Raw genomic sequence first — 13,505 nt, 5'->3', positions numbered from 1 at the left:
AATTACTTTTTTTGGACTTCAAACATTTTTCTCAGCACATTATTGGCGAGTTAAGCCATCCGCCGCCTGTAGAAAGTGGTTCTACACACAATAAAGCCTATAGTTTGGGAAAGTATAACACAGAAGTCTGCTGGTTTTAATCTGCCCGTACCCTATTACGCTATTAATTAATAATTAAAATTGAATGACCCAAATCTGTGGATATCACAGGTTGAGGTGGAGCAGGTCGCTGTTTAATGATAAATCCGTGGAGCTGTCCATGGTGCTAAATTAACACACCTCATTTTAATCCACCTCAACCTGTGACCAGGAGGGTGAAACTCTCTACTCTGCAATGCATTCAAATAGTTTGATACCTTTTAAAAATCTAATACTCCTTGTAAATTATGGGGAAATATTTTCAGTCACAATGCTAACAGTCTACTCAGACTACCATATGCTGGAATCACTCTAAACGTTAAATAGACATACATTTACAGTTTACATTAAAAATATAACAATTTCATGAGACCCATTTTTTCCTTGATATAAAGCTGCAAGTATTATAACAGACGATCTGTCACACGCATTTTGGGATGCTTCAGTGTCAGTTGCTCGTTGTGAGTCTCAGCGCAGTAAAATGGGCTTTTTTCAGATTCACATTTTCATAAACTAACAACAACTACTGCTTCATTATGAAGAATGTATGAATCTGCGAACTAGTCAAGTTGCACTTTACACCCATGTCTGTGAAAACATGGATACTTCTCACACATCTACCTCCTACTGTAGGAACACAGAATATCTATACAGTCAACATAGTTTCAAGATGGACACCCAGTATTAGTGTCACCAATTCAGTATCTGACCAAATGTGTCCACTTAGCCGTTAGTAAATGCTGGGCCATGGGTGTGCATCTGCTGCCCTAGCCTTTGTAGTGTGTTCCACACCGTTGGCCCTTACCAGCTGTTTTTCAGCTGATTCAGCATGAATCTGAATCTGAATCTGCATTGGCGATGGCGCAGCCCATCAGTGATTGGCAGCTCAGCTCGGCGCTCGAGCAGAGAAACAGTAGTGAGGAGAGTAAACAAAACAGCTAAAGTCAAGTCAAGTCAGATTTATTTATAGAGTATACTGTATATAAAAACAAATGTTGACCCAAGTGCTTCACAAAGAGATAAAAACAGGAATGATCAAATACAAACAGTGATGAATAGGAGAAGATAAGATAAATTAATAACAGCATACAATATTTTGCCAAAATCATAACACAAAAATAGGGCGGCAGTAGCTCAGTCCATAGGGACTGGAGGGTCGCCTGTTTGAGTCCCTGTCCGGACCAAATATGGAGCGTGGACTGGTGGCTGGAGAGGTGCCAGTTCACCTCCTGGGTACTACCTAGGTGCCCTTGAGCAAGGCACCGAACCCCCCAACCGCTTGGGGCGCCTCACCAAGGGCAGCCCCCTCTATCTGACATCTCTCCACTTTGTGCATATATAGGTCCTGTTTGTGCATGTGTGTGTCTTTTGGACCTGTGTGTTAATGACAAAAGAATGAAAATGTCCCCTCAGGGGGATTAATAAAGTATATAAATTAAATTAAATTAAATTAATTGAAAAAGTAAAACAGAAAATACGTGTTACGCAGTGTGATTAGTTATGTCATCCTAATGATTATTAAAAGGCTATAGAAAAGAGATGGATCTTAAGGCTGGTTTTACATGCATCAATATAGGGAAAAGACACTTCCACAGTTTAGGACCAACAACTGAAAATACTCAGTCACCTTTAGTTTTTAATTGAGTACATTGAATGGAGAGTAGTGATTGGTTTCCAGATCTGAGGGCTCAGGAGGTGGAAACACAGTTCAGAAATGTAAGCAGGGGTACATGCAGCACTTTATACACAAATAATTTTAAAGTCAATTCGGTACTTCAATGGTAACCATTAAAAAGAGGCTAGTACCGGGATGATTGGTCTCTCTTCCTCGTACTAGTGAGAAGTCTTGCTGTTGTATATTCAACAAGCTGCAGGTGTGATAGGCTGACTGACTGATTCCTACATAGAGGAAATTGCAATAGTCTAGGTGAGAGGAAATTAAAATCTAAAATTTCTAAATCTTTAACAGAGAGGAATGGTTTTAATTTTACACGTGACCTAAAATGGTAAAAGCCAGTGCTGACAACAGAGTTGATTAGTTCCAATTTTAAACCAGAATCAAAGAATACACCAAGATTTTACGTATGTGATTTTACGTTAAATATCAGAGACCCAAAGGCATTAATAATGGAAGCAGATGTGACAGCTGGGCCAAAGATTAAAACCTCAGTTTTATCCTGGTTAAGTTTATGAAAGCATTTTGTCATCCAGGATTTTACATCGTCAAAGCATCTTAACAAAGTGTTGACACTGCATGAATCGCAAGGTTTGAGTGGGAGGTACAGCTGAGTGTCTTCAGCATAGAAATGGTAAAAGATATTCTACTTTTCACATTAGATGGTGCTGTTAATGTGCTAACTGGCTAACTAGGGTCATGACAGTCTTTTGGTTTCCCTTTTTGAATGATTATTGCAGGCTACTGCTGCCTGCTGGTGTGAAGAGTTATTTCCTCTCATGGAGGTGCAGAAAGTACGTGATGGTTGGCTGTCAGCCGTAGTCTTTGGGATGTGTTCAGGTGCAACTTTTTGGCCAAGACACAAGCGACATGAGGTAACAATCAGCCGTTAGTTCCTTGATGTCGGTTTGGTTTGTCTGGGCCTCAGGACTGACCCTCCACTTTTGAGGACACCCAGTGCTTAATTTGAGCCGGAACGTACTGGAAGGTGTACCAGGATCTTTTCAGAAAAGGCCCTGGTGCGTTCCGGAACTAATTTGCATGGGTCTAGAACTTTTCGCATCTAAAAACTACATACAGTATTGGCTGATGTCACTAGTGTTGCAGGGTATACTGGTAATGGATGGAATGGTAGACTAAAACTCCACAGTAGCCTACATATGATAGTTCAAAGTCCAATCTCAAGACAGTGAGTGTCCATGCGCCGTCCCGGCGCGCGCTGGTCAATAACGGCACGCGCCGGCCACCTGGCACTCAATATGCTGCTGTAGTGGTTTGTTTTCCAGACATGTGAGTACCTTTGAGCAGTGAAAGTTATTATTTATTTATTTTTACTTGTCAGCAGTGATTTGTTTTCCGCAGAGCTCTACGTGTGAGCATTTTACTCGCATTTGCGACTAAAAATAGTTTTGTGCGCGCAAATTAAATCATTCAGCAGGCTGTGTGAGTACAGATTTCAACCAGCAGCAGAAAGGAAAATCAAATCCTGCCGGTTATGGGTTGAACGGGGGTCACAGACAGGATACGGCGGTCAAATACGGCGGAGGCTCATAGTGCTCTGCGCCACAACATAACGGCTTACCGGCAAGTCCGACTCCAGGTCCAGTACTTTCCTCTTCTTGGTGTCATGACTGCCCAGTAGTACCTGGACAACTGAGCCATGGTGGCACACAGGTATGTGGCGTGTCAGAGGAGAAACGAGCTGATTGCATTTCTCTCTTTGTGGCAGGTAACGGTCCACAAACCTCACCACACTTTAGGGACTGTTCTTTACTTATGAAGGGACTGTTCTTTACTTGTCAGGGGAGGAGGGTGGCTGGTTGATTTTTATTTTATTTATTCATTTTATTTTGATCCCCCCCCATGTTAATCACTTATTGATGCTGTTTTTGAAGTATGAATAAGTCAATAAGTAATTTATTCCATTGAAATATCAGTGATGTATTATAGAAAAGTGATCTTTTTATATCTTTTTATAAATGACAAAAGGCACATCTGCCTCATTTTTGCTGTAGTATCCTGATACTACTCAGAACCGTGATACTTTCACTGGTATCGTACTGTGGGTCCCAATTTTGGTACGGTGACAACACTAGATGTCACAACCATTCCATTCGGAGTCGCGCAGCGAGGCAGCTCGGGTGCCGCTTAAAAAAGTGTTCCCCCACTTTTGGGAGTGGGGGAACACTGCTCTCTCAGAGGCCCAAAGTGTTCCCCTACTTCTAATTTTACAAATTAAGCACTGAGGACACCCCTTTAAATTGCAAGGCCCTGTCGATCGCAATTGAGAACAGGAGGAGCGATTTATTGGAATGTAGCTCAACTCTAATACAAAAAGTAGCACGAGTTATCACAAGTTTCCCCAAACCATTATTACCTGCTGCATTCCTGTTTACCTGTGAACTCTCAGTTTGGAATTTCTACCCATGCCAGCAAGGTTATGCATCTTCACCTTTTCAATAATAACTGTTCTGTCTGCCTGAATTGCATTTATGTCCATTCCCTGTTGTCTCGTGCATACCCACTTGATACAAACAGCTTGCTGATTTTTGTTATTCTCAGAGCCCTAAAAAAGAGTTTGTCCTGGAAGCAGTAAATGGTAAATGTTAAATGGACCTGCATTTGTATAGCGCCTTTCTAGTCATCCGACCACTCAAAGCGCTTTTCACACTACGAGTCACTTTCCCCCATTCACACACACATTCATACACTGGTGGCTGAGGCTACCATACAAGGTGCCACCTGCTACTTTTTAACACACTCACACACCGATGGAAGCATCATCGGGGGCAATTTGGGGTTCAGTATCTTGCTCAAGGATGTTTCGACATGCAGACTGGAGGAGCCGGGCATCGAACCCATGGTCTTCCAATTGGTGGACGACCCAGTCTACCTCTGAGCCACAGCCACCCCATCAGTAGAAGAACTAACACTCAAAAACATTCATATTATAGATCATTGAAGGTTAAAAATGGTCTTTCCATATGTCCTTTCTTTTGTATTTCATGTGATATGTACTGCCATGTCCATCCCTGCTGTGAATGAGGTTCTCTGCACCTTAACTGTATTCGTGGCTGAAATAAGTAAGTAATGAGTGGTGGCCAAGGTCAAGGTAAAGGTAATCTTTATTATCCCTCAGGGGCAATTTGTCGCACAGCCAGCAGCAATACAATCATCACACCAATCAGCACACAAACAATTCAGATGAGGAAAAAAAGGAACTACAGACCAATAGCAACAGAGACCAATGGGTTCTTAAATTTACTGGTCCTTAATCTTGGCAGATTATATTTGTGACCACATGGCAGCAACCTGCACTCAAGGGACAGAGGGTGAGTAAGGTCAGCAGGGACTGACTGAGCCTTCTTTGTGACTCTGACTTTGTACACTTGGGAGAGTTGATTTAGATCTATGCCTGCAATTTTACTGCACATTCTGACAGTGCCTTGTGACCTGTTTTAACTCATTTTTCAAGGCAAATGACCCAAACCAACAAATGAAACATAAGGTTAGAACGGATTAAATTAAGTGAGAAACATTCTCAGAAAGGTGGTGTCATCTTTACCTATCATCAGTAATCATCCCTAGATACTTGTACAGTTGATCAACTTCAGCAGCCTGGCCACCAATAACAGCAGGAGGAGTAGAAAGAGGCTTCTGCCCATAAGTCAGTTATTTCCTTTGTTATAGACACATTTATGTCCAACAGGGGGTGTTTCCATCAGTCAATTTATCCACCACTAGACCATGGTCAGTTTCATCATGACCAAGCAGTTACTGAACACAATAATGTAATTATCCACAAACTTTATGATATGTCCGCCCTCATGATGAAGCTGACATTCATTGGTATACATACAGCACACATAAAGATAAATAAAACAACCTTGACTTTTACGTTTTGAGACTTAACAACACAACAACTTAATCCAGTGTCAATAATGGGGATGCTGGTATGTGGATTGGGACGAGGCAATATGCTACAAAGTGTGTTTTGCAACCCATTCACCACCCCAACCTGCCTCCTAACTGGACCACTCAGGGCCACTTCCTTCTTTATTCCCATCAGTACTTTGGTCATGTAATGGCAACCTTCCACTTTCCACGAATTACTGGCTCATCATTACATGGAATATGTACAAATTTTGGTGCATTTACTCTGCATAGAAAAATGTACAAACAATGCATGAGCACAGCTTGAATATTAATGTTATGTAGGCTATATCACTGTTGACGGATATAGTTAGTATGTCATAAATCATACTATAGTATGTCATAAAAAGTCATAACTTTTCCTGTGCAGTCTGCGTTCATATGCAGGCTCACTAAAATGGTACTCAGTCAACAAACCTTTGAGAACCCTGATCTAAGATTTTTGTTTCACAATGCTCTAAAATCAAATAGATGATGCTCTTTGATTACACTTCATATCTTGGTTTATCTCATCATCAGTAATCTGTCCTTTAGGTACAAGGCCATAATTATATGACATTATTTGTTAAAAACTAGAAGGGCAAATAACAGAGATCTGCATACAAAAGGAACCAAAACATTTTATGCTCATAATGTTCTTTTGTCATTCATATTGTTTGCATTTGTGCTTCCCTGTGTGTATTTTCTAAAGTGCTCTTAGTATTATGCTTTGTTTTGCTTGTACGGTATGTCTTCATCTCAGATGTTTTGACCTTGCATAAACAATTGTGTTTTTCCTGAAAGAGAAATGCAAACTTTAAAATACAAACAAGTGTTTTTGTCTTTCAGAGAGCTTCAGAAAGGAGAGCTTTGTGAATTTCTCTTTAAAGTCAGCATCAGGAAACCAAGTAAGTAACATGTATGTATTATCACTGCAGTGTAGTCATATTATGCTGTTTGAATGACGGATTATTGTGTGTCTTTTCAATTAAAACAGGTGGTCCAGCTGACTGGGTTCAAGCCATCAGGTACAACTCTAGCATCACTTGATTGTGGTCTTGAATCACAGAGGAGTTGGTTTTAGTTGAAAATAAGAAATACTATTAAATATCATTGATCCTACACAGGGGAGTGTGTCACAGCTGTAGAAGAACAAGAACAGATGCATGTGCACTGAAACAAAAATAATAAGAGTCACAAATAAAGTCAGGAGAGAAGAAAGTTGCAATACATTATTAATTCCGTGTTCAGACTACACAGTATGTTTGTCCATTCTGGCAGTCACTACGTTAGATTATGGAAGTATTTAGTCATAAAATCTCGCCTTGACTTTGTCAAAAGACATGACAGACTACATGTTAGTCCACAACCGATCACCGCTAGTCGTCAGTCATTACGGATGTTCATGTCCCACCCGAACTGTTTTTGTAGTAACGTAATAAGTGCCATCAAATGGCAGTAAATTGAGCATAGGCTTAGTTTAGGCAGGACACGATGTCAAGCTCAGCGCGCATCCCAGCTACATCAGCTGATCTCAAGCAGCCCAAACAACTGATGGAGCAGCTGATTGTTGGAGGGGCCGGAAGACCACATGGTTACTTTCTATGTAACCAATTGGAAAATCTCATTCAGGGTAGACTCACAAGGCAGTCTTTAGACGCTTTGCTTAACTAAAGACTGATGACTTTCTCCCTGATTTTGTGTTTAGATGGGCGGATACAATTTCAAGTTTAAAAAAACTCCCTACGTTGCAGAACCAATAGTAAATCCGCAGGGCGGTCCTTCGGTGGCTCACTGAACTCTTGTGCTCGTAAACATAGTCCAACTGGTTAAAAGGTTAAAAGTTTTAAACAAAGTCGCTGTAAGTCCTTCATTTCCACAATCTTGTGGACTGAGCACAAGTTTGATAAAACAGAGTTAAATCTCTCAGCATCCATTTTCAAGCTCTCTGTGTGTTTGTTTCCTTGTGGACGAGAAAAGGGGGAGCGCACATTTCCGGGAGGGCGTGTCCTTTTAAGAAATGCAAGAGGTGTTGCTTTGTTGCCGGCCATTTTCGCCGGTGTGTTAAACACACTTTAGAAAGGAGTGTCCCCAGACTATCAGAAGCCGGAGATCTCTGATTGTCTGGTGGCGAGACTACATTCGGGGCACCCTATTCAGACTGCTTTGGCCTACCTAATGTTGTTGCTTCCTCGGCAAACTGCTTTGCAACGCACCTCCACCCCAGCGCCTCTTTTTCATGTTGTGTTTGACGTATCAGTGTCATTTCTGTTTGTCATTGATGCTTGCTCTGGTCTGTACCCCGGGCTGCTGTGCTGCTGCTCTCTCTGCCTTAGGCTTGCCATGTAGGTGCATGGAAGGACAGGGAGGTTTGCTGTCTCGGCCTCAGGCTTTCTTCATATGCATGTTGAAGGGCGGAAAGGTGTGCTATACCACAGAGCTATACCACCAAATAAAATACTGCAAACAGAAATAAAATTTTCTTTTGCAAAAGTGGTCCTGACTGAACTCCATTTGAAGTACCGCATGAAAACTGTGCAAGTCATTAATTCTGCACAAAAAGTTCCTGCAAATGTTTTACAATAAAAGCCCTTTAACTGGGTTGCTGAATTGCCTCTGCTGTTTCATGCCAGCATTTTTCTTTATTCACTGTGTTGTGCAGTCCCTCGAGGAAAAATCAAAAATGCTGGGGTGCTGTCGCCAAAACTCCACAAATTTTTTTCCTGCATTTCACCTCACAGCAACACCTACAGCATCACTCTTCATTTCCTTCACCATGTTTACAGTTGTCTATGGCAGCAGATTGTTCTGTGTTCCTATTGGTTAAAGTCATGGCTGTGATGGGAGTAGTCATAGAAAGCAAAAAATGTAACATGCTAGCTTTTCTGTCAGGATGTTGTGAGTTGTCTCAGACGTGGCGTCAGTTGTCATCTACTTTGACTCGACTATTGCGTACAACACTCGTTCACGATCTGAACCAACACCATAGGACAGCTGGGCCAGGTTATAATTGGGCTGATATCATGTAGTCTGAAACTGGCATACAAACAAACTGGCGGGGATGGAACTGGATGGTGGGTAAATTGTCCTGTTTCTGCAACTAACTGCAAAACAAGTGTGCGAACTGAGTGTTACATAAAGCAAAGACAGTAGCACAGAGAGTTAATAGAGTATAGTAGTAGAATTATAGTTTAGTGGTTGCTTTGGTGGTGATTGAATCAATGACAGGGGTGCCAACACTGGCCCAGATTTAGTCTATGTACTGGTAACTGAACTAGGGTCCAAACCCTTAACACCCAGCTGACTAACTTGTTTGGTTCCCATCAAATGAATTCAGGTGTTGATTGAACTAAACAACTCGACTGAGGGGATTTAGAGTTCAGGACACCTGGCCCAATCCGCCCATTGGCATTTGTTGCATCTCACTCATTTTCTGGTGCTTCCAAGATAACTCTGGTGAAACATCACCAATGTGTGAAAGCAAAACAGATCAACCACAGGACTTTGTGATTTTAGTATGAATTAAAAGCTGCTTAATTCATCTGCAGATTGTGAGAATTGTATAATAAGGAATCCTATATTGTAAGTTAGGGGTCGACAACCTTTTTGATATGAAGAGCCATTTTTATTTATTTTTCAGTAATCAGCGTTTCATATCAACATTAAGGTAAAACAAATACAAATAGTTGTAATTTTTTGTTACCCGATGTGGTTACAAGTGTAATTTTTAGCAGTGGCCAAGACTTTGAGGGTGTTTGCTTGCTTGTCATACATGGGCAGGGCACTGATGGATTCAGCCTTGTTTTAATTTTACTTATTTATCCTTTATTTAGCCAGGATTGTCCCATTAAGATACAAGATCTACTCTTACAGGGAGTCCTGGTCAAAACGGCAGCAAAATCAACATAATCAGTTTCACTTTAAAAAAGAAAAAAAAGACTATGTTACACAGTAAAACACATACAAAACATAAAGGCAACAAAAGGGAAAATAGTAAAAGAACAAGGAGATACAGGCCATGAAGGGCTATATAGAGCAGCAACATGTTTCCTTCAAGGCAGTTTTGAAAAGACCTTTAAAAATGTTGAAGCAACATTTAAAAAGCTCATTCCATGCCCAGAGTGCATAAGAAGAGAAAGCAGTCAGTGTGCACCCCGGGGAAATTGAAAAGAATATGATTTGTATTGTCTAGTTTTCTCATGTTTGGTCCCAAAATGATGTGTTCTAAGTTTGTCACACCAGACATGAATGTGTTATTATAAGAGCTATAGTTCTTGTACTAGAGCACACCACTTTCTTGCATTTCCAACCCAGACAGCAAGAGCATCAGCATAACCATAGAAACACTATAACTGAACTCCCAGGTTTCCCACTTGATTCAGCAGCAGCTCCTGAGTCGAACATGATGACACCATGTCGTTGCAACAAACAAGTGTCACACTGAATCCATTAAATATGTACTTCAGTTAACACATGTAAACAGGAGGAGGTCACCAATCACGTGTACATCTTAACTCACGGTGCAATATTATGTCACAACATTAACCATAACCCATACAACTATTGTGAGATGCATAAACATAAATCGCAGCAGAATAGGTAACATATGAGTGATTAACACACACTATTAACAATTTCCTTTGGCTCATGGCCGTGAAATACATCATCCAATGACATGCTGGGAAATTCACCTAATCAGCCCCCAACACGCCACTCTATGTAGCTAACAACTGTGCGCTGAAGATCAGACTGGAGACGTAACCACTTAAAAGATGGATGAGTAGCCTACCTGCTATCTTCCTACATTTGTAACATTACTTTTCAAAACAGACAGCACATTTTATGTGTGATAATAACTGGTAAAGACATACATTATAGCCAAGAGCAAGTAGCCTAGCTTTTTATTAGCAAGGTCATTTACCTTACCAGCAACTTTCAACTCCCTGGCGATCTATCTCCCGCCAGCTGTCATATTTAGGTTCTTGAAGAGACATATAAACATATCATATACAAAATTACTCATTTCAGCTTCATAAATAAGCTGTTTTTCATTCATTGCAGCAAGGTGAGCAACAGATATAAATAGAAACACAGTGTCTAATGAAAGTTCAGCTCAAAACATTGTTTGCAGCCAGAACACCTCTTGCAGACACCGATTCTGTCAACTTTAAATCTCTGAAATGTCAGCTTTTCATGAGGGACTAATTCTGCCATGTCTCATGTAAACAAAAAGCATGTGCCCGCACGAGGTTGGGTTTAGGCAACAAAAGCATGTGGTTGGGTTTAGGACAAAGGAGCAGGGTTTGGCTTAACAATCTCTTACAGGAAGCAAACACTGGCCTCCCCGGTGAAAGCTGGGTGTTGTTGGACCCATCCATGCCCGCCCCCTTAACTTTCGTTGTTGTCCCGCAGCATTTCCCCCTGACATCACTAGGCTCCATTAAGCAATAACCATGATTGGCCACATATCATGCCAATGTGAAAAGACAGCTTTGTTTGTCAGTGTTAGTCATTTATAACAATAATATTATATTAATCGTGTTCTTATATTGCTTGTTACCAATGAGTTGGATTTAGCACAGTGATGCCATTGGCACAGGTTGGTGATTAAGGTTACTCTTAAATTTGCCAGAACTTGTGCCAAATAATTACAAATGCCAGTTCAGTTGGTTTGCATAAAATCAAACCGGTTTAAGCTTGTACACTGGATCAGACCAGCAAAACCGGAAATCAGCCCAACTCTAGTTGTATGTTGTTCTTGATTTTCACAAACACAGAATAGATATGTATTCATGTAAAGGCAGTGTTTGTAGAATGCATCATCTATTAATGACTTCAATCTAAACAATTGACAGCTGACTGGAGGAGACAGAGCCAAAGGGGTTTTATTTTTCCTAGATTGTCTCCATTTACCTGCTCAGTGGACTGCATTAGGCCTGTGTGAAAACTGGCCCTGTGTCTTTTGTTGATATGAATGTGCAGGCAAACACAACAGATGGTCCCCATATTTCCAGAGGGTCAAGTCACTGTCAATGGCTCTAAATTGCCTGGCAGTAAGGAGAAGGAAGTTTTAGATTCATTAAATATTTAGCCGTCTGTAAGGATGGTGTTTGAGTGCTGCTGGGTGTTCATTGTTGACCGACAAGACAAAGGAGAAGTTCATTCCCTTAATCAGGAGCGGACAGGGCTGGCTATTCACGCTATCAGCCATTAACCACTCCAACACCTGCTCTCTCTCACTCTGCCTTTCATTTCCCTCCTTTCTTGTTTTCTCTTTTGTACACTAACACACTCACACTCCTGTAATGCAAAAACATGAAACATCAGGTTGAGCTCTGAGTCGTAGTTAATGCCTTTCACTTTCTTTCACCGCAGGTTGTTGAACCGCAAATGGAGTGGATCCTGATACTCAATTACAATAAGAATGCACCAGGCTGAAAGAAGAGAGGACTGGACACACACACAGATCAAACCTGAAGAAGTGCACGGCCACCATAAACACACACACACACACACACACACACACACACACACATTCTGCTGGGAGGGAGAGTATGGAATAAAATAAGCATGAAGGAAGGATGAATAAGAGAGCTCCACCTTCTCTCACACTGTCACTGCTCTGTTCTCAGATCAAATCAGTGTTCCCTCAACTACTCACTTTCTAGGTAGCCAGAGAGTCCTTTGCATCACAGTCTTTGGAACAAATAGAGTAGTGAAGGAATGTTTTCTTTTTTCATGGGATTCACCATTTAAACCAATGTCCACTTACCAGTATCTCTGTGACAAAGTAACAGTGCTGTCTAAAAAGATTTTATTGCCCGTTGCCTGATAGTAGTTTGTAAGATGGTGAACTGATCTCTTCAAGGCACAAATGAGTCTTTTGTTCTGAAAGCAAAGGGAAGACTGTTTATGGTGTCACACTACACTCTACAGCTACGCTCCACCGCGGTGCAGCGTGTCGTGCCACCCCTGGCACCAATAGGACACATCACGCTGCAGCACATCAACAGAAGACCACACAAAGTTGTTACTGCTTTTACCAATAGATCTTCTTCATGTGTGGACACCCACTAATTCAACTCGATTTCTCATGTGAGGAGCCAATCTCCAGAGCTATGACTTGGCAATATATTTATTGACAGTAGGACAGTGCATGAATTGCTGCAGGGTGGCATGTCCCGGAACCATGATGTGTGTGTTGTACAGAGAAAATAACAGGGGTGGATGTTTTGACAGGCACCATTTGGCACTGGTGTGTTTTGCCCTTAAAGGGTCAGTTCACCCAAATTACAAACCAGTTGTGTTCACTAAGGTTTTGGGTACAGTGGGCAGATTTTTGTTTTCTTTTGCAGTGCTCACAGCATCAGAATATAGAATTTGAAAATAGCAGTATGTCTTTTCAGAAGCAATTTGAGGTGAATCCACAGACCTCCCTGTGAACAGGCTTTATTAGAAACTTGTACAATAGAGCTCAGACACCTCCATGGAAACTGTAGAAAGCTGTTTTCTGTAAATAAATCTGTGTCATCAGGACATTGTATCTTGAGCATTGCTGTTTTCTCCCTGCATTGTAGTGGGTGGAGAAAGAAATCCTAAGAGGAGGTATCTGAAACCTTCAGTAAATAAAACTATACACACTTTAGCAATATGGGTAAAGTTACCCATTTAAATTAAAAACAAGTAACTTCATTGTTTTTTTTCCTTGCTTACCTACACCCACACAGAAACTATATTCACCAGATATTGTGTAACTGTCTTTACCGAATACATTTAGATG

At 41.1% G+C, this 13,505-nt stretch overlaps 1 protein-coding gene across 1 annotated transcript in view; it reads left to right on the top strand.

The window, feature by feature from the left end:
- Positions 1-13,261, top strand: part of adgrd2 (adhesion G protein-coupled receptor D2) — a 129,993-nt gene extending 116,732 nt beyond the window's left edge. The window contains exons 23-25 of the mRNA XM_033619824.2: positions 6,575-6,633; positions 6,723-6,753; positions 12,101-13,261. Of these exons, the coding sequence (XP_033475715.2) occupies positions 6,575-6,633; positions 6,723-6,753; positions 12,101-12,108 (98 nt within the window). The 3' untranslated portion in view covers positions 12,109-13,261. The remainder of the gene's footprint in view (positions 1-6,574; positions 6,634-6,722; positions 6,754-12,100) is intronic.
- Positions 13,262-13,505: the final 244 nt, after the last annotated feature.

Source organism: Epinephelus lanceolatus, chromosome 9 (genome assembly GCF_041903045.1).
Source record: "Epinephelus lanceolatus isolate andai-2023 chromosome 9, ASM4190304v1, whole genome shotgun sequence".
NCBI classification, from domain to species: Eukaryota; Metazoa; Chordata; class Actinopteri; order Perciformes; family Serranidae; genus Epinephelus; species Epinephelus lanceolatus.
Note: the sequence above shows the minus strand (reverse complement) of the source record. Positions and strands in the feature narration are given on the sequence as shown.